Consider the following 22,409-nt stretch of genomic DNA (forward strand, 5'->3'; position numbering starts at 1 on the left):
ATTGCTTAAGCCCAGGAGTTGGAGGTTGCTGTGAGCTAGGCTGACGCCATGGTACTCTAGCCAGGGCAAAAAGAGTAAGGCTCTGTCTCCAAAAAAAAAAAAAAAAATGTTACAAACCTAAAAATTATTAGAGCAGACTACCTCAACACAATTTTAAATATAAAAAATAATCTTGAAATCTAGAAAATATGGAGCTAGGAATCTCCATATGTTTTCCTTTTATGGTGAAATATCCATTCTAAACATTTTCATTGTTCATTCTCTGATTTTTCAATTGTTGAATTTAGTATCATTCAAAATATGGGCCGGGCGCGGTGGCTCACGCCTGTAATCCTAGCACTCTGGGAGGCCGAGGTGGGCAGATTGTTTGAGCTCAGGAGTTCGAGACCAGCTTGAGTAAGAGTGAGACCCTGTCTCTACTAAAAATAGAAAAGAAATTATACAGACAGCTAAAAACATATATATATAGAAAAAATTAGCCGGGCATGGTGGCGCATGCCTGTAGTCCCAGCTACTCGGGAGGCTGAGGCAGGAGGATCGATTGAGCCCAGGAGTTTGAGGTTGCTGTGAGCTAGGCTGACACTCTAGCCCCGGCAACAGAGTGATACTGTCTCAAAAAAAAAACAAAAAAACAAAACAAACAAAAAAAAACAAAATATGAGCACTTTAAGACAGAGATGACAAATTACTTACCTGGTGCCTGTGTTGAGGAACTTGAGGCCCAGATTTTGTTTCCACAGTAATTGGTGACTAGCAGTCCCACTTGATATGTTGTTTCAGTCAACCAAGATTAATTCATTTTATGTGATTAGAAAGGAAAAAGAAGTCTAATGAGCTATATGAAGCTGTTGGCTAAGCTGTACAAACCTGTTATTGTTTTAAGCATCCAAGGCTTAGGGGAAGGCTTTACGGTTGTTGCATGTAGTGTGAGACAGAGTAAAACAAAGAGCCCATGGAAATCTAGTAATTTCAGCATCTGGAATCTGCTATCAAATAATCATGTTTAGTAAACAAAGACCCTTTATTTTTATTTTAAGTATATCTGATTTCAACTGAAATAGCCCAGCAAAATACATATCCTGTTCCATGGCAACGGTGCTCCCAATAGAAACCTTAACTTATACATGATTTATCTGTTCCTCTAGAGTTGCACGGGCAAGTTGGACAGGCAAGAGCACGTTCCTCGTGATGGAGAAAAGGGAAAAGCAAACACAGCCAAGAAAAGTTGGAGCACGCTCTGCTGCTTAAATGACGCCTGTACCATCCAGAGGCAGGTCGATATATCTATTCCTTTCTTAGCCTCTTGGTAATGGTAATAATTTCAAAATAAAAAGAACTGGTTTGAGATTCTTGCAATTTTTCACATAAGCAAAATATTTTCTGTAGCATGGTTTCTTTTTGTCTCTAGATTTTAAATTATGCTTCTGACAAGAGGCAAAATTTTTAAATCTGCAAATTTATCAATACGTGTAATAGTGGAATTTGAAGTTGAAAACTTTCATTTAATAAAACATAAAAATATGCTTATTTTATATCATCTTCCTCTCTTAATATCCCAAACAAACATTTTCTTTGACTCCAGTGGAAAGTCATTCATCAAGATTTTTTTCTTACAGTCTGCTCCAGGGAAAAAAACAAGAAACAACCTGAATGTCATGCTGCTATAGAGGTATATGAAGGCAAAACAACTGGAGGCAATTGGATACTTTTACTGATTGATCTGTAAAACATGGAGTAAAGATTCCTAGTTGGCTTCCTCACATACCTTGCAGCCAAAAAATGATCCTCAGACTTTCAGCATGCTCCCATCCCTGCGTTGTGCAAGAGATTGGAGATTTATGTTCTGAAAACATTGCAATTAGGGATTCAGGATTTAGCGTCACTAGACATAGCTGAGGAAAAGTTATCATAACGAAAACAAAGGAAGTAAGTGATAATTCCCTTTTAGTTAATTTGGAGGGATGCAGCCCTCTTGACTTAACCTCATGAGAAAGCGCCTCTATATTGTTGGATTCAGTTTGTTAATATTTTTGTTGAGGATTTTCGTGTCTAAGTTCATGATGGATATTACTCTGTGGTTTCTTTGTACTATCTTTACCTCACTTGGGTATGCGTGTAATACAGTGTATCCAACTCATAACAAGTTGGAAAGTGTTCTCTTTTCTTTAATATTCTGAAAGAAATTCTAAAATTATCTTTCCTCTTCTTTAAATGTTTGGTAAAAGTCTCCACTGAAGCCATCTAGGCCTGGTGATTTCAAGAGTATTTTAATTACATGTGTAATGGTTATAGAACTATTCAAGTTATCTATTTCATCTTGTATGAGTTTGGTAGTGTGTGTTTTTATTTATTGATATTTTTTCATAACCATATTCAGGAGTAAAGTTGTATGTGGGTTTTGACCAGTTGGTCCATTGTTGCTAAATTGTCAAATTTATGAGCATACAGTTATTTGTAGTGTTCCCTTATTACCCTTTAATTGGATGCAGAATTTATGGCACTATCCCTTTCTTTCATTACTGATTTTAGTGATTTACGTCTTTTATCTTTTCATTTTTGTTAATTTTGGTACAGGTTTATCAATGTCACTTATCTGGGTGGGCGGGGGCTGAAGAAAGCTCCAGCAAGCTGCTGTTGAGCCCGCTGTGCGGATGTTGGCGATGGTGGGGTTTGAGCACCGCAGCCACCTGCCCCACGTGATGACAAAGAGGACACCCCTGTGAGCAGCCTGAGCTGCTTGAGAAGTAGCAGAGCTTTGACTGTTACCGCACGGGGCGAGCAGGGGGCACTGGCCTCTCATGGTGGCCAACTGACCCCATGCATTTGTGGGAGAAAACAGACCCCAAAGACAAGGTTGACCCAAGGTCGGCCAGACCCAGCAGCTACTGGACCAGGGAGGGGCTCTCTGGCAGCTGTGGCCAATGTGGAAGGCTGGCAGCCCACTGGAGGCCGTGTCACCAAGGCAGAGAGGACCTGCGGCCCCAACATCTACACCTCACCCTGCAACCAGCTGGCCCAGCAGATCTCCCACACTGTTGATTTCTGCAAGTCACCCACATCTTCCACCAGCTACTGCTTGAGTTTAGCGCCTGTTTGAGTTTGTGCAGTTGCCCCTCCTAACCACCCCAAGCATAAGTGCTTCCCCCACCAGCAGCCCATGTGCTACTTGGGCCAGTACAGGGGCAGTCATGAGCCCACTTATGACATCTACTGAGGAGCCAGAGCGCTCCCACCTCAGGGAATGGCTTTGGCCAGCAAGAGCAGTAAAGACAGCTCCACCGGGCCGAGCTGTGGGGTTCTGGGCCTGGCCGAAGGCAGCACCTCTACATCCCCTCCCATCAGGAACTTGGGCTGAAAGAGACTCTCAGGTGGCAGCGTGGGAATGTGACTAAAGATGATTTCTGCTGGAAAAAAAAATTCATTACTAATTCCAATGTAAGTCATTCTGTAGAAAGTACAAGAAAATCAGGAAGGAAATCATAGGTATAGTTATGCCCCCAAATTTATATAGTCCTTGATTTTTCTACGGTCTTTGAAGTTCATGTACAACTATTAATATACATGTATGCATGTATATATATATATATATATACTAAATGTCCTACTAAATGGAAAAAAGTAATCAAAAAATAGTTCAGAATGCTTGTTTATTTTTAATGAAATGCTGAAAAGCTGAACCATCTGTGTTACTACATGATTCCCATAGATTATATGGCTTTGTATAACATTTGTTAAAAATAGAAAAGAAGAAGAGGAAGCAAAAGAAAAAAAAAAAGAAACATTAAGAAGATGATTACAGGGAGAAAAAAAAAAACCTCATTTCTCCTTTGTACGAACAGCTGAATAAACATGTGAACCTGACCCATGATCCTTTACGTGATTCCTTCTATACTAATCTAAAATAAAAAAAGAATGATGAAAAGACATCTTTAATCATAGATATGTTAAGAAAAGAAAGCCATATCTAAATCTCAGTTCTAAACTTCATTGTAGATCCCTTCATTTGCTGTTCATAGTGTTTATCAAATCTTTCATTCAGGGCCACTGTAAAGTAATTCTTCCAGTCTCCTATAATCCCTGTAACAAAGGATAAAGAACAATAACTGTTAAGTCTCTAAAAAAGAATAATGAGGTTTTTCTAACATTTGTCACTTTCATTAACACTTAAATGTTATTCTTGTAATTCTCAATTTTTGGAATAAAATATATATAGTAAGTAATATACTTATTTGAGCTTACAAAGATGGATTTTTCATGATGGTCAAAAAATACATAAAAAATTTCATTCCCTGATTTGTCCCTCTTATGTTACTTAATTTTTCTTCTCAAAGTTCCCTCAGATGTTGGGGCTTCCAGGGTTAGACTCATGTTGTATCCACTCCCAAAGTATTAACTATCATCTTAAAGCTGATAACACTCATATTCAGACTTATGCCTCCATATCCAACTGCCTAGGTGGCATTCCCGCCTAGATCCTTTCCAAGTATTCCAAATTCAACTAGGTAAAAAGTAATAATTTTCTTCGCCACCAAATTGTTTTCTCTACACACTATTTCATAACCTGATTAATGGCACCACCAGGTATCCAAGCCATAAACTTAGAAGTTACTCCCTCAACCACAACATCTAATTCATTATTCATATTCAGGCTTTCTTTGCACGAACTGCCTTCCCTTCACTTCTACTGCTACTGCCAGTTAGAGAGCGTTTTCCAACTCTGTTGTTATAATGGTCTAGCAGGCTCTTCCAACACTCCTGTTGCAGAAAAAAAAAAAAAAAACAGCCCCCTTTTTAAACTAGTCAGGAGTTCACTTGCCCCCTGGTCCAAGGAAGTCTAAATTTTCCCATTGAAATAACCCAAAAATCAAAAGATATAAAATGTGTACCCTGAAAATCAGGTAGGATTTGCGAGTTCAGTAGTAAGCCATCCTTTGCAAGCCTGACAATTATTTTAAGTCCTTTGTTTTATCTTAAATATTAATATATATTTAGACATTTTGGAAAAGGAGATAGATAATGAAAATATAATCTGAGAATTGAATCTTTTTTTGAGTGGCTCCCTGTTTTTACCCAGTGGCACATTTGTTATTCCTGTTATTTTACAAATCCCGTTGCCCTTTCACTGACAATATGGTTGGACAAGCAAGATTTTCTCTATTCTATTTCTGCTTTCTCACATACCAGTAAGACACTCTGCTATGTGCCTTTAGATTTATAAACTGACTATACCTCATCAGGCCAGGCCTTCTTCCAATAGAATTTCACCTCCTTATATGTTGGCATTTTTGCTAAATAGAGGCATATTTGAATTTCTACCTTTGCCACTTAGTCTTGAAAACTGTGTGCCTCTTGTTCAAGGAAATGTTGACTAATTGTTTTAAGATGTTTTCCTCATCTCAAAATGAGATAAAAACAGAACCTTTCTCCTGAGTTTCTAGGTAGAACCTGAAGAGTCAATGTATATAAGGTACACGGTGCAGCACTGAGGCACATAGGCTTAGTATTAATAAATGATAGCTAGTAGCGTACGGTATTATTTCTAGTGCTGAGGTTAGGGTGGCTGCTGCTCATTCTTAATATAATATGTTGCACATACTAAGTAATCAATGAGTACTCACAATTTAGTAGTAGCAGTTGTGTTTTATGTGCCTGCAGAGCTAGCAACTGAGTAAAGAGGGTGATCAAATGTGAGCGAGACCTGAAGAAAACACAAGCTGGGTCCACAGGCATGAATAGACCTCACTAGATTTTTGCCTATAGCCAGGTCAACTTGCAACTTGCTAGAGTATAAAAGTAAACCTCATGATTTTCTCACCTTTTCTCATGAAGGGCGACACTTTATGGTTCATCACTTCCTCTGGTAGTGTTGTATAATTGGTATATGGATTGTCCTTCATCTCCTGGAATGAAGTATGTTGTGCAATTTTGTCCATAAGCTCCTTTGTTGGCTTCCTCTCGAGGAACTGGAACAATTTCATCACCTCTTTTCTGATATCCTACAGAGAGAGAAATTTTTTTTTTTTTTTTTAGACAGAGTCTCACTCTTTTGCCCTGGCTAAAGTGCCATGGTGTCAGCCTAGCTCACAGCAAACTAAACTCCTGGACTCAAGCAATCCTCCTGCCTCAGCCTCCCGAGTAGCTGGGACTACAGGCATGCGCCACCATGCCCGGCTAATTTTTTCTATATATTTTTAGTTGTCCAGATAATTTCTTTCTATTTTTTAGTAGTGATGGAGTCTCGCTCTTGCTCAGGCTGATCTTGAACTCCTGACCTCAAGTGATCCTCCCACTTTGGTCTCCCAGAGTGCTAGGATTACAGGCATGAGCCACCATGCCCAGCAGAGAAAAAATATTTTGAGAATTAAATTGCTAAAATTGTTAAAATTGAATAAATTGCTCTTTGGAGAAAAAAATGAGAGAGCAAGAAAAAAAAAACAAAACACAACATTCTTCCTTCCCACCACCCTGAAAATGTTTTCTTAAATTATTCTTTTGTTTTTGTTTTTGTTTTTTTAGACACGATCTCTATTGCTATTTTAGCATTCTTTTTACTCTCTCCTAGAAGTTTGAGTTGATATATGTGAGACCTTATCACTCCATCCTATGTATCTATTATTCTTTATCAAGTATTCTATTTATCTCAGTGTGCTACATTCTGTAGAATTTCCTCAGCTCTTTCACTTCACCAATTCACTATTTAGCCACGTCTAATCTGTTATTTAACCTATCTCTTAATTTTCTATATTTAATATTTTTAATATTTTTAGAAGTCACATTTGGCTATTTTTTTCAAATTTGCACTGTCAATTTTAGTAACTTCTTGTTTCTTTGCAATTTATAAATTTTCATATTTTATTTCTTTAAATGTATTAAGCATAGTTATTTTATAATTCCTATCTGATAATTCCAACATGTATAGATTTGAAGACCAGTGGACTCTGGTGATTCCTTACATGTATGTGTGTCTGTGTGTGTTATTTTGTGAACTCCAGTTCTTTCAAATTTTATTTTTGGAATTTTTTGAGACTTAAGTTTAAAAATTTTTTTACAGAGTATTTTTATTTGCTAGCCTCAAATCTGTGCTAAAGTGTCCAGATTTTGGGGTCTTTTCCTTTTTAAACTTTTGAAGGCAGCTTCCATCGTTTATTTAAAGACAGAATTTTGTATCCAGAAGGTTGTCAAATGTTCACATCTTAGAAATTACCAAGTTGCCTATGCGTTTTCAATTTCTCACCTGTTTCATGTCTTCATAGAAAAGAATTAACACACGTGGATTAGTTCTCTTTTCCCACCAGGATTTTACATGTTTATACCAGGAACCATAAGGAACTAAGATTAGAGAGAAAAACAATGTAAAGGCATAGCATCATCTTTACACAGTTTGAAAACAAGTGTTCAAACAATAGCAACAAATACGTATAAATAAATGATCAAGAAATGAGAAGTAATGGATCAGCTGGACATATTAAGCAAAACTATCTGCAGCAAGAGAAGCAAAGTATGTTGAATAAACCCGGTACAGAAACATATTGTCAACTTTTATCATTATGACATGGTTTATGACAAAGAAAAGTGAGGGAAATCCTCTCCTCATTAATTTGATTTAGAACATTTTTAAAACTAGTGTGTGTGTGTGTGTGTGTGTGTGTGTGTGTGTGTGTGAAATTAGGTTTTTAGTGAATGGAATGGTCTTATAGTCAGAAGAGTGCAGTCTAGGCCTCAAATTTACCATTTACAAACTAGCTTTGGCAACTGAAGCCAGTAGCTATCTGAGTATTTATTACGCTACTAGTTTAGATGTTAAGGGGTGTTCTCTTAGGGACCCTTAGTGTCATTCTCACTCCAGAAAATTAGAAGATTTTGGAGATGATGTGATATGACCAAATACTTTCTCTTCCTTTCTCTTTCTTTCTCTTCCTTCACCCGTATAAAAATGTTTCATCCAATTAAAAGCTGACAAAATAATATAATGATGTGTGAGTCAAAGTGTTCTGTTTTGCATAAACTCATTATACACTTCCTCTTCTTTGACTCTATTAGGCAATTTTCCTTTACAGAAAACACTTCCCCATGATTCTTATTCTTCATTTTTATAGAGGTACAATAGTATTTCTCTCTGCCCTACAAGGTGTGTCTTGACAACCTTGAGCCATATGTTTTATTTATTATGCTTTACTATAATTTTTTTCCAAAATGTAGCAACAAACACAGAATACATATACCGTACTTTTGTTGAGTCCATATTATCTTCTGTAGGTATAAAATGGCATTATTACTTTTCCTTACAATTATTACTACAAGATCGGAATGGCTTTCTTTAGTGAATACTACAGTCTCCAGCACCCTTTCTTGCTCAAATCTAAACACTTAGTTGCTTTAGTCAAAGTGTTTAACAAAGAGACAAAACTGCCCAGAATATCCGTTCAGGTAACTCTTAAAAGTTTCAGAGAAATCAGGTTGACATATTCAGGTTGCACACTGGGTAGAATGAGCAAGGATTTTGTAGATATTCAGACTTCTCTGTGAACTCTGACTTCATATGGCATCTAGCATTTTTCTTGGAAACAAACAGACATTTTGTCTTCTCTATTCTCTCGTCCATCCCTTGTTCGACAGAGTTGTATTAACATGTTGTAAATTACTTTTCTAATAAAAATAGAAAAGGGGCAGAGTTGGACACTGAGTCTCAATCTTAAGAAAAGGAAATTACCACTTCTGAGCCCAAACAGACTCCTATATATTTGTTTGTAGGACTGAAGTGTCTAAGTTATGCAATTTGCCATCTACACCTGCATACCCTACGCTTGCTCTGAACCTCAAGGGCCTAAAACTTCTGTCTTTTGACTATGGACCAGGGAAGATAACATACCAGAACACATTTTTGCTCAGAGATGTCATTGTCTTATATCACTTACCTAGAAGAAAATCAGAGATATAAAGCTGTTCTTACCTTGTGCCTGCATGAAGTTCTCCACAAACTCTGGAAAAGATCCAGGATTTGGATGACCGGCTGCCATTAGAAAAAAATGATAAAAAGAAACAGCCACATCCTTTGGATTCCGGCAAACACAGATCATCTAAGAGGATGAAACCATATATTAAGCCACTTAACATTGTTTCAAACGGTCCCAAGATTTAAAAAGAAAACGTTTGGTCAGGTGCGGTGGGTCATGCCTGTAATCCTAGCACTCTGGGAGGCTGAGGTCGGCCGATCGCTCGAGGTCAGGAGTTCGAGACCAGCCTGAGCAAGAGCGAGACCCTGTCTCTACTAAAAATAGAAAGAAATTAGCTGAACAACTAAAAATATATATAGAAAAAATTAGCCGGGCATGGTGGCGCATGCCTGTAGTCCCAGCTACTTGGGAGGCTGAGGCAGGAGGATCACTTGAGCCCAGGAGTCTGAGGTTGCTGTGAGCTAGGCTGACGCCACGGCACTCTCTGTAGCCTGGGCAACAGAGCGAGACTCTGTCTCAAAAAAAAAAAAAAAAAAAAAAGAAGGCTGCTCTTGACTTTCCTCTGTTTGCTGAATATAATTAGGCCCACTAACTTGTCCTCCTCAAGTCTCTCCATTTTCACACTATTTTTAAGAACTCTAGTTTATTCTTAGAAGTAGGGAGCTCCTTTTCAAGGTCCTGCTATAAAACCCTCCAATTACTACAGAGTAAAAGTGAATTTTTTCTCCATATGAAAGCTATCATTAGCCAATCTGATTTACAACTCTAATTCTTTTCATCTATTAGCTGAGTGGAACTCTTTGCCACTATATCCATGAATTTACTTCAGAATTTTCACCTTTTGCCTTTCTTCATGCTATTCTCTCTTTCTTGAATATCCTTTGCATCTCAAGTTGGTATCGATATTTTATCCCTTGGCTCAGGTCCCCAATGAGGCTTTTTATTCTACTAGATGGGAAAAAAAGTGATCTTTCCCTAAACCCCCTAAACTCTCATCAGTTTGTACTCTCTCTCTTTTGGCAGACCTTATACCATACCCCAAACTTCCCTACACGTGCTCTTCTTTCTGCATTCAATGAAAATCTAGGTCTTTCCTACAGATACAACTTTCCCTGCAGCTCTCACCGAAGTTGCTAGTCTGCTCACAGTCCACGTGGGATCATAACGTATCTTAAAAATCCTACACTTGAAAGACCCCTATTCCTGTCATACTTGACCAATTCATACCTATTCTATGTGATGCCATTTCTGAGGTCATTCTCTTGTTTTAATTGAAGATTTGAACACCTGCCTCATGGTATCACTGTCCATTCTAAATCCTTTTATCATTCTGTGTAGTTTTAGTATCTGTATACATGATCCATCTGACTCTCTAAGTTCAGGTACTCATTGATCGTCACTTCTATTTTTTGGCCATTTTTATAACCAAATCCTGAATCTTGCCTTCAAACTGAAGTTTTCACTTTTGACAGCTGATCCTGGGCCATAATTTTTCCTTCCAAGAAAGCCTTGCATCTCCCTTCTTCCTCATTAGTTATTTAATATTCCCCTCCTCCAATCTCAGAAAGGCCTCAAATCAATTAGCCTCAATTATTTCTGTTATCTATTAGTCTGCTACATTTTGTCACTTTCTTCTCTTTTTCACTTATACTTTCTAGTTCACCACTCTAGATGCACTTTTGCAAATATTCTTAATCTATGTGTCTCCTGGTTCCCCATTAATCACCCTGGAAATATTCCAAACATTAATCCATCCAGCTGTTTCCTACTCCTTGATGACCTCTGAGATACAAGCAGTTTTTGTGAAGACTTATGCTTTTGCAAATATACGGTCCCTATTTTCATTTGAGAAGTAAAGAGTTAACAGCAAGCCTACAACCCATTCTCCAAAGGAAAAAAGTGGCTTGGTCAAATATCTTGAAAAAACGGTAATGACATATCTCCTGCCCCCCATACATAACTGGTATTTACTAATAAGAGAGCCATTATGTACGGAATGACTTCAGCAGGACATATAATGTATGGTCTATCTAGGATTAGTTATGATAAAAAAATTGGAATCTTCAGAATCTTAGGCTGTTGATCTCTGAAAATGTCAAATATGCCATGAAACATCAGAGTACAAAATGGAAATGTTTCATGACTGTTATAAATCCCCTTTTTTGTTAGGGATAACTGAATATAGTACTTTATGATCTCACATATTTAGTATGGGTCATAGGGTGTTGTGATAAAGTTAGAAAGGTCTTGAAGTATAGCATTAGTGGTCCCAGACTTTTTGTTTTGCCTGTACTTCGGAGCTTTGTATAACATCCTTTCTAAAGAGCAAATTGATCATGTATATCATCAGCTTAGTAAGTCTATAACTCCTCACTATCATTGAAGTAGAGTTCAAACTTCTTAATCTGGCTTCTGATGTTTCTTGTAATCAATCCTTAGCTTAATCTCTCTTCAGTTAACTGAACTGATTTCATATCCCCCCTCATGTTTCTAGGTTTACAGAGACCAACTCCTGCGCATCCTTCAAATACCAGCAGAGATGTTTCTTGCTTCTGGATGCCTTCCCCACCCACAGTGTCTGGGTTAGAATTCTTCTCTTACTTCACCTAGGGAATCTCCTGCACTGTCTGTTTACTTGTCCTTCTCCTCCAATGAACTGTGTCCATGAAGACAAGAATTGCATGTGTCTCATTGCTATGTTCCTAGCACATGATAAATACTCAATAAATAATTACATGATACTTATCTGATTTATCCTTTTCTGGTTCATTTACATGCCTCATGATGCCAAGCACAATATTTTGTAAAAGAAGGACATTCAGTACAAATAATAATAACAACAAATGCAAAAGTAGTTACCATTTTTTGTTAATTATATGCTGGGGACTATGTCACATACTTTATAAGCTTTATTTCATTTAATACTTCTAAAAACTCTATGAGGGCTGGGCACAGTGGCTCACGCCTGTAATCCTAACACTCTGGGAGACCAAGGCGGGTGGATCATTTGAGCTCAGGAGTTCGAGACCAGCCTGAGCAAGAGCAAGACCCCGTCTCTACTAAAAATAGAAAGAAATTAGCTGAACAACTAAAAATATATAGAAAAAATTAGCCGGGCATGGTGGCACATGCCTGTAGTCCCAGCTACTCGGGAGGCTGAGGCAGGAGGATCGCTTGAGCCCAGGAGTTTGAGGTTGCTGTGAGCTAGGCTGACACCACGGCACTCTAGCCCGGGCAACAGAGTGAGACTCTGTCTCAAAAAAAACAAACAAACAACAAACAAAAAAAATGCAATGAGGAAGATGATATTATTATCTTTCTTTTACAGATGTGGAAATTGAGGCTGAGAGAGTTTCACTTTTGTTTTTTTTCAGAACCACATCTGGAAAATGGCAAAGTTGGGATTAAAACCTAGACTTTCTGACGATTCTGACTATGTTCCACAATTATTAAATGTTGACAGACTCAATGAAAAAATAAAATAAGCAAGTGTGTATAAGACACAGTTAAGAGGATTTCCGCTCAGATCATTCTAAAATTGCTCAGAGTCAGATGAAGTTCTGAGAACACTTGGCTCTGGTTCTGGTTACCTTGCAGTTCTTTTCCCAAAATGAGACTGGAAGAAGTTCAGGTGGCAGATGAGTCTTCACTATTCTAGGAGATGCCATCTCTTCTAATTTTTTTATTCCTGACATTAAAAAATTAAAAGTTAAGCAACTTCAAAAATTATAAATATTTATATGGATTTCTATAGTTATTTTTAAAAAACAGAAGTAACTTTAAGATTCTATATTGTGTTCATGATAATAATATGCACTTGCTATGAAAGAAGTATAGCTAGGGGAAAACACAGAGAAAAAAATGAGATTAAATAAAATTTCATCACCTGGGGAAAATCATTATTAACATTTTGGCAAGCAGCCTTGCACATAAATATAGTGTATGCCCCAATTCACAGCCATCCCACTACCACACACAGAAATGAAATTTTTGATATCTTCTACATACCTTTTTTTCTCAATATACTATATTGAAACCATAATGTCAAGAAACATCCAAAAATTTTCAATGATTTCATAGTGTTATTTTACCACTTTTAATTAGTTTTTGTTGATTAATGTTTAGGTTGTTTCTAATTTTTTATAATATTAAAGAAGCTGTGATGAATATCCTTTTGCATATACCTTTGAAAAAATTATGGGTATTTTTCCAGTATTTAAAATATTATCACCTTCAGCCCACAGGGAAATAAATGTTTATGTGTTACTAGGCTCTGCTGAAGGCATATAAGAACTCTTTATTCACTCTATGACAGACACATGATACACTATAAACCCTGTCAAGGTGTAAATGTATATGCTCTCTTACGTACAAGACTTAATACTAACTGCCACTCTTGCTTACAATCTCTCTGCTTGTACCATTTACATGGACACCTTCAAATACATGCATATAGCTTTTAAAAGCAACTTGAACATTACCATTTAAGAAGTCATCGCAGTCTCTGCATTCCAGGTAAGGTACTCGATCAAAAATCGCTTCTTCTTTGCACTTTGCCACATCACCCTCCTTATAGATCATGTATACAATTTCACTGACCCAGGTGGTACCTGTAAAAATTTTTAAAATTCTGAGTTTCCTGCTGCTTATGCAGGGCTGATGATGGGAGTCCTGATTTATGGCTGGATAAAATAGGAAGGTACCAATCCAACATTATTTGAAGGGTGTCTGAATAGCCACAAGATTTAAGAAATACTTTATCTAATATTTTGTATTGTAGGCCCCCAAATAGCCTCAAAAAATAAAGATTAATATCACAGTAAGGCACACCTGGGAGATGTGTCCAAATTTGCCAGTAATGAATTGTGACATTGCACGATCTGGTAACAGTTCGGACTTCAATGCTTACCTCTAAAAAATAAGGAGGCTTGGAGTTAATATGTGACACACACAAGCATGGTTTCAATCGCAAATTTTACTGATAGGGTGTTATGCCTCAGATTGGGTCCTAGTTCAGATACATCTAGTCCCTGTCTTGTCGTGGCCAAAGGTCCATTGAAGAGTCGGTAACATTGTTCAATAATTACAACACTTTTTTTTCCTTCAGATGCTATAACATAGATTGGTACAAGGATTTAAATGACTGCAAAGGAGGAATATATAACAGATTGTGCTGCTGCTACTGTCGCTGTTGCTGTCATGATGTTTTGATAAGAAAAGCCTTCGAGGGGATGTGATAACTGAGCATAGTCTTAATAAGTCACTGGCATAAATTCACCAGTTGTGGGAGATAGAGAAGGGTTCAAACAGGCAGAAGACCACTCTCTTTACAAAAAAAAAAAAATATATATATATATATACACACACACACACACACACACACACACATATATATATATGTTTGCAAGGTCAGATTAAGTTTAAAAAAAAATCTAAGGTAGGATATTTAAGAATGGTATACTGGTGAGGAAAAAAATTGTAAATAGTCTATATGACCTAAGTCAAAGAGTCTACCTGAAGAAATGAGTGGGGCTGAGGTTACAGAGGCAAACAGAAGGCAAGCATAAAATGCATTGTCGTGCATACTATAGAGTCTGGGGTGTTTTATAACAGTCATGGAAAGGCATTGGCATATATTAAGCAGGAGAGCATGATTATCAGGATTATGTTTAGAGACCCTATAAGAAGCTGACTGTGAGGCATATTGATTGCATGGGGGGAGATAACGAAGCAAGAGCAACTGAATCTAGAATAGCTCTCAGGTTTCTTCTTCAAATAACTGGCATTGTGCTGCCAATGATCCCAACAGGGAAGAAAAATAAAGGAACAGATTTAAAATCAAAGGAGCCAAAGACATACTTAGTGTTTAATGTATTTATTTTTAAGCAGTAAATGGAACAACCAGTTGGAGAAGTCTGGATTAGACTATTCTAATTTCCAAAGGTCTATGATTCTAAAACTCCAGAACTATGCTTAAGCTGAGCTAATCTCAAAAAAAGAGGCATTGAATGAAAATGGAATTTTGTGGATAGACTTAAAGAGCTGATTAGCTAAAAAAGAGTTTTAAAATATCTGTGAAAAATGCTTGTACTCTGTGTATACAATGACATTAATGACGTAAGGTAAATGTTAGGTTTAAAATTTTATTATGGGGTAAATATAGATTCATCCTTCTACATTACAGAGGTTTCTAATGTGATCAACAATATCCATTTGTCACTGTGCTATTCAAGTGATAGGTACAGGTTGTAGTTATGAAATAGAGCTACTTTTTCTATGTGTACATCTATCTTTATTTAACATACAGAATGAGTATATAAGAAGCAAACAACTTAACATTTACCATTCAGGGTGGATTTATCATTTCTGAGTGAGAAAAAAAAAAAACTTCAACAGAACAAGGAGATTTACCAGATTTAGGATAGGTGGCAATGACAATATCATCTGGTCTTGCCTGGAATGCTTCCACATTATCCCAATATTTAGCAAAATCTTTATATATTGGAATCCCATGGATTTCTTCGAAGTATTCACAATACTCAGGGTTGGAAGGATCCATCAGAAAGTGACACACTGAAAAAAAAAATTATGTTTCACATCTTGTATGTACTTTACAATGTTTTGGCATTAATAAATATGTATAATGAGGTCCTTCTAGATGTCTAGTACATCTTAGCTGTTGCACATATGAGGTACACGCATACTAAAGTTGTATATGACATAGTCTTGGTGCTTGAAGAGTTTCTAATCCTATTAGGAGGTGTATGACATATAAAAGTATAAGAAATTACAAGAGATTATAAAGTAAAATCCTTAAAACTCAGTAAAAATGTAAGACATACATAATACATTCAATTATGAATACAAACAACAGAGCCTTCAAGTTCTGTCAAAATTGATGGAGCACGTAAAAAGAGGTCCAGAAATACAACATTTTTGGCAAAGGGTTCAATTATGCATACATTAAATAACAATAAATACCGACGGTCACATTTGATTATTATTGCCAGATCTCTAAGTCAGAGCTTTTTTAAAAGTTTCTGAATATGTGCCCTTTAAGGAAAAGAATTCAAATTGCTTGCTGAATGTATTTAAAAGAAGATGAAATTAATGACACTGCGATGGTTATATTTACGGCACAGAATCTTGAGGATAGAGAACATTCCTTTGTGACCTCCATTTTTTCCTTTCACTTGATCAATAAGGTAGTGGATACTTTCACGGAAATGATTTGATTGAAAATTATAAAGTTAAGCAAGATGGTTATTATTTACTAATTCATCTCCTGATCCCATGACAATCCATTTCATGTTCAGTGTTAGTCCTAAGATTTTTAATTAAGTAAACTTTCATTGGCTTTCAACCTCCTTTGGTGCCTTTTGTTGTAACTGCCAAACTTACTCTAATTTGAGTTTATGACATGGCATCCCAGCAAATTTTCTTTCCTTAACATTAGCCTTTTTAGATCTCCCTCTTGTTCACCTTTGCCCAAAAAGCTGCCTGGTGAGTTATTTTATACACACACATTGCAACTTTTAAAAAACTTTTCTCAGGATGTAATTTGACCAAAATGATGAGATTTCTTTTCCCCAAATAGAAATCAGTCTTGTCAATAAATCACTTGTTCCCCAAACCTTCTCCTTGCTCCCAGAAAATAGATCTTTTCCTTAAAGAAATGTGTATTAAAGGCACGATTTGCTCTTTGCCTGCCCATTGATTTGTTTATTCATGTGAATTCTTTCTTGGTGTTCGGCCAAGTTTGTAAGAATTGGCTTGTAGTTAACTGGGAGTGGTGGATTTATCATTAAATGGTTGGCTGACTTCTAGCTGCCCCATCGTGTTCAATTTGGGTCTTAAAGGTAAACTAGGGGGCATGTAATAAAATCTCTTTCCTAGTTTTATTTGTTTTGGTAAATTGTCTCGTATCACAATATATGGGTTTCTTTTCTAGCTGCTCTCTCTTTTTTTTTTTCCAAAAAACACGCTTCCGTTTAGAAACTGTCGATTTTATATCCTGAGTATGTATATCACAGTTGTTCAGAAAGATTAACAAAAAATAGTTAAAAATGTGTGACTCATAAGTTTGATTAAATTCAGAAAGTTTTTTTCTTTCTCTTTCTTCCTTCTTTCCCACCTCTGTCTCTCCCTCCCTTTCTTCATCCTCCCCTCTTGCATCCTCCAACCTGCTTTTTATCCAGTAAATAATCACTGTGTGAATACCTACTCTCTTCTAGCATTGTGGTAAACTCTGGAATATTATGGCTATGGTAAGTATAGATACATAGGGTTCTCACAGTCCTCATTCTCTTAGATTTACCTGGATTTGAGTAAAGTGACTAAAAGCAGAGACTACACATACATACACATGTATACATATTTTTTTTTTTGCAAACTTTCCTGTAAAGAAACTATACTTTTATACATCTTTCTATCCCAGGATCCACCACTGTGACGCAAAGTACGTGCTCAGAAAGATTTGTTAAATTTATTTATCAGATCAAGTTTCTCTGTGCTCTACAGTTTTTAAGGATTCCTAGATAACAGAGGTACTATCTAACCTACTTGTCAATGATTTACCAAGGACTTTGAACATGTACTGAATTTATCTGAAATGTCTAAAGTAACAGTTAACAGTACTATGTGTCAGGCCCCAATCACAGATGTGACCGCAAGACTAGAAGTCAGTCTCCCTTCTACCTGTTTCTACCCTGCTGGCTTTGTTCCCTCAGCAGTAAAACGGAGAACACGCCCAGTATTTAGTACTTACAAGGTGGCTATACTCCTGTAATTTTATGCTTTAAATAGCAAAACACTATATAAATGTAAGCTATTACTTTTAATGACAAACATATAACTTTAAAAGGTGTTAAGTGCTTCCCATTATTAATTTATTAAAGTATCCATTACTTTGTTCTCTTTATGCTTTCTTTTTTAAAAGATTTGTATATATAATTTGTATACTCTATTTTCTAGACCTAAAAACTCAGTGTTAATATCAATAATAATAAAAGTACAACCTGTTCAGATGATCCTGTGAAAGAAAGTGAATGATCTAGCTTAGTTCTCTTCCAATACCAAGACAGGCTGTAAGCTGCATAAAAAGAGATGAGGACCACTTATGCATTTGGAATGTTTCTGGTGAGTTTTTATTCTGAATGCCAGAGGAGGCGGAGATTAATTTGTGGACCTTGGCTTTGTGAAATCTGTGATGCAATGATTAACATGGATATGAATACATATGTGCAGATGCGTTTAGCCACACAGAGTCATGTTCATTCACACAGATGTAGGAAGCCTCTGCCATTAGTTTTTTATTCTTTGGCTCATAATCAAACTCCTAAATTTGCCAATAGCCTGGGAGGGGGGGGTTAGGGAGAGGGAAGGAGAGGAAGTAAAGGGGAAGAGGAGAGAAAAGAGGCTTGGAGCAAAACAAGAGAAATAGGGAAGGGAGAATCCCTATTCACTCACTAATGAATAACATGGATGGGTTTGAACTTCAAAAAAATAGAGTAGCTGGGGTGAGGGAGAAAAAAATTGACAGAGAAGAACTAGGAGGGCAGTGAAGACCCTGGATCAGTAGAACTAGTTTAGTTTACTGAAACCTACCAAAGAACACTTTGTAATACTTGGCTTTGTCCTAACAAGTCAATTGGAAAACATCTATTTAAAATCTTTGCCTTCAACTCTTAAGCAGCCCTGGAAAAAAAAATGACAGCTAAAGAAAGAATGTATTAATAAACATCACGCACTTTTGGATTATTATTTTAGAAACCTCACTTCTCTCTGTTCCCAATCACATAATGGTATAGTGTAGAATTTCCAGGTAAAGGTAGCCATTGACATTGTTGGAATTTAGACAGCAGAATGAGAAAATTAAAAGTTTAAGAGTTTGTGGAATCTATGAATCCTTCACCTTTCTTCTTTTCACTTCTCTGCACCTACTCTGTCTTCAGTTAAAGAAATCTCCCTTGCTCCACTTCAATTCCTCCAATATAATTAGTTCCAACCCTGGAACAAGTTCTTATTTGTGCCAATTCTAATTCGATTGCACTTCCTTTGGGAGACTTTGCCTGACTTTTACAAGACTGCATCTCTATGAGTGACTTTCAAATCTTGCATTTCCTCCTAACTAGCACTTATTCCATTGTGCTATCATTATTAATAATAGTTACTTGTCCAGTTTCCTTATTTGACTATAAATACCTTGAAAACATGATCTTACTCTGTAATTAGCACACTGCCTGGCATCTAGTAGGCTAGGCATTGAATATGTATTTATTGAGTAAAAGTGGTTGTTGCATTCAAGAAAAATAAGAAGTTAAGTGATCCATAGTTGTTCTAGAAAGGGCAACAATATCCAGTCTTACCCAAAGTAAAAAGAGTTAATTGGTTTCTGAGAAATGGGGCTTTTCGTGATGGAAAATCAAAATAAAGAAGAAATAACCAGGGGTCCAAATTTAGATTATGATATTACTTGGTTTTATGTAGTCAATCATATTATTTGAGTTAAATAAAATATGTACTAAAAAAACTTAATCAGGCCAGGCAAGGTGGCTCACGCCTGTAATCCTAGCACTCTGGGAGGCCGAGGCGGGAGGATCCTTTGAGCTCAGGAGTTGGAGACCAGCCTGAGCAAGAGCGAGACCCTGTCTCTACCAAAAATAGAAAGAAATTAGCCAAACAACTAAAATATATACAAAAAAATTAGCCGGGCATGGTGGCACATGCCTGTAGTCCCAGCTACTCGGGAGGCTGAGGCAGAAGGATCGCTTGAGCCCAGGAGTTTGAGGTTGCTGTGAGCTAGGCTGACACCATATCACTCTAGCCTGGCCAACAGAGTGAGATTCTGTCTCAAAAAAAAAAAAAAACTTAATCATTAAATATGCAAATTTAATATGTACTATAATTTTAACCCCATGACATAGATTCATTTTAGTTTTCTTAATGATAAGGATCTATGATGTTTCCCTTATTGTTTCCCTTATTTTTGCCCTTTGGGTTAAAGAATAATCCAATTTACTAATTAGTAATCCATTTTACTAATTATTCATTAATCCAAAAATGCAAAAAATGAGCACAAGCTAATATGAAGAGGTATAACCTTCCAGAACATCTATCTTTTACTTGTAAACAATCTGTTGTGACATCGAGGTTCAATGCACCACCTTGGAAAAATCTTCCAAACGTCAAAGATTCACTTGCGGATAAGAATAAAACAGTAGACAAAATGGCCCTGAAACGTCATTCTTCTCCATGAGTCATGGGTACAGAATGAGTTACAAAATGCTTGAATCAAATAGTCTGAACTTTCCTCTTCCTTTCCAGATAAGCACCAGTTTTTCAAACATTTATCTTGACCTTCCGAATTTGAGCAGATACCCCAGAAATATGTAAATCTATTATGTCCTAATAACAATGTAAAAAAATAATTGGGGCAGATATGCCATGATACAGCTGTCCTACTCTAAAAACACTGAAAAGAAATGTGGAGCCAGCATGTCTGCGTGACAAAATGTTCCCCAATGACTATTCCTCATTTGTGACTATTGGGCATTTTCGTTTCCTTCTGTATCACACACTTACTTACTTTGGATTGAGTTTTATGGTCCTATAGAGTGTGTTTTATTAACAAGAGTTTGATATCAATAGTATAAAAATAAGGGGCATTGTAACTGAGTTTTTAAAATTAGTAATAGATTTTATTTTTTAGAGCAGTTATAGGCTTAAAAAAAACAGAGGAGATAGAACAGAAAAGTCGTATATATCCCTACTCCCATGTATAGTTTACCATTTTATTAATACCTTGCATAATCGTGGTTATATTTGTTAAAATTAAATAACCAATATGCATACTTTAGTATTAACTAAAGTCCATAGTTTACATTAGGGTTCACACTCTGTTGTATACAATTTTATGAGTGCTAATAAATGTATAATATCATACATTTGCCATTACCGTGTCATGCAGAATAGTTTCACTGCCCTAAAAATCCCTTAAGTTCAACCTATTCACTCTGCTTCCTCTATTCTAAAACGCTAGCAATCTCTAACATTTTTATTCTCTATAGTTTTGCCTTTTACACAATGTCAAACAGTACATAGGCTTTTCAGATTGGCTTTTTCAACTTAATAATATGCATTCAAGATTTCTCCATGTTTTTGGTGACTTGATAACTCATTTCCTTTTACTGCTGAATAATACCCTATCATATGGATATAACACAGTTTGTTTAATCATTCAACTATTAGAGGACTGGCTGGGCGCAGTGGCTCGTGCCTGTAATCCTAGCACTCTGGGAGGCCGAGGCGGGAGGATCGCTCAAGGTCAGGAGTTCGAGACAAGCTTGAGCAAGAGCGAGACCCCGTCTCTATTAAAAATAGAAAGAAATTATCTGGCCAACTAAAAATATATAGAGAAAAAATTAGCTGGGCATGGTGGCGCATGCCTGTAGTCCCAGCTACTCGGGAGGCTGAGGCAGTAGGATTGCTTGAGCCCAGGAGTTTGAGGTTGCTGTGAGCTAGGCTGACGCCACAGCACTCACTCTAGCCTAGGCAACAGAGTGAGACTCTGTCTCAAAAAAAAAAAACTATTAGAGGACATCTTGGTTACTTCCAATTTTTGGCAATTAGGAATAAAATGGCTATAAACATTCACGTACAGGTTTTTGTGTGGACATAAGTTTTTACCTCATCTGAGTAAATACTAGGTATGTGATTTCTGAATGGTGTGCTGTGACAATGTTTGTAAGAAACTGCCAAACTGTCTTCCAATGTGGTTGTACCATTTTTCATTCCCACCGGCTATAACAAGACTTCCTGCTGCTCCCATCCTCGCCAGCATTTGATATTGTCAGATTTGGGGATCTTATCTGACTGCGTGTTTGGCTATGTTTAATGTTTGCTGTAGGTGCAGAGTCACAGGTTTCGATTTCCTCTAGTTTTGTTTTTGTCTCCTCTGTTGTCTTAAGGTTTCCCTAGAAACTCCTTCTTAAAGTCTAATTGTTGTAGTTCTTTCAAGAGAATAAGCAACTATAATTGTACAGAAGCCCTGTTGAAAGAAATACTGACAAGGTATTGGGAGTTCGGGGAGACAGGGAGGCTAGAGGGGTCTGTAGTTGGGGACTTTCCTTCTCCCAGCTCAGGTAAGTCTCTGATAAAGTCTTATTCTTTTCTTTTCTTTTTTTTTTTTTTAGTAGACAGGTCATTGTTGTGGAGAACACTCTAGATTTATTTCAAAGTGGTTATTTTTGCTCCTCCCCTTGCTTGAAGCACATGGGGATTTTTCTTTCTTTTTTTTTTTTTCCATTCTTCACTGTGACAACCTGGTGAGAATTCTGGAAGTAAAGCTCACAAAAATGTGATGGCTCTCTCAGACTGAACCCCCAGGAGTTTTTAACTCTCAAGCTAATCCACACTCAGCCTCCAGTATTTCATCAATTATTATTTAATTGTTCC

General features: G+C 36.8%; 1 protein-coding gene across 1 annotated transcript; it reads right to left on the reverse strand.

Annotated features, from left to right (window-relative positions):
- Window positions 1-3,915: 3,915 nt before the first annotated feature.
- Window positions 3,916-18,066, reverse strand: LOC123624112 (sulfotransferase 1E1-like). Its single transcript, XM_045531701.1, has 8 exons — window positions 17,972-18,066; window positions 15,366-15,527; window positions 13,436-13,564; window positions 12,545-12,642; window positions 8,951-9,077; window positions 7,235-7,329; window positions 5,816-5,996; window positions 3,916-4,077 (listed from the first exon to the last, which is right to left on the reverse strand). The coding sequence occupies exons 2-8, from the start codon at window positions 15,511-15,513 to the stop codon at window positions 3,965-3,967; spliced, it is 891 nt and encodes a 296-aa protein (XP_045387657.1). The 5' UTR covers window positions 15,514-15,527; window positions 17,972-18,066; the 3' UTR covers window positions 3,916-3,964.
- Window positions 18,067-22,409: the final 4,343 nt, after the last annotated feature.

The sequence above is a fragment of the Lemur catta genome, chromosome 19, assembly GCF_020740605.2.
Source record: "Lemur catta isolate mLemCat1 chromosome 19, mLemCat1.pri, whole genome shotgun sequence".
Lineage (NCBI taxonomy): Eukaryota > Metazoa > Chordata > Mammalia > Primates > Lemuridae > Lemur > Lemur catta.

What these genes read in the sequence shown, in the direction of transcription:
- LOC123624112 (XM_045531701.1), bottom strand. Translation starts at nt 15,513, where the DNA reads ATGGATCCTTCCAACCCTGAGTATTGTGAATACTTCGAAGAAATCCAT. An exon ending in GAACTTCATGCAGGCACAAG is followed by an intron (nt 7,330 to 8,950) that starts GTAAGAACAGCT and finishes CTCTAATCTTAG; the next exon opens with TTCCTTATGGTTCCTGGTAT. An exon ending in TCTATGAAGACATGAAACAG is followed by an intron (nt 5,997 to 7,234) that starts GTGAGAAATTGA and finishes CTCTCTCTGTAG; the next exon opens with GATATCAGAAAAGAGGTGAT.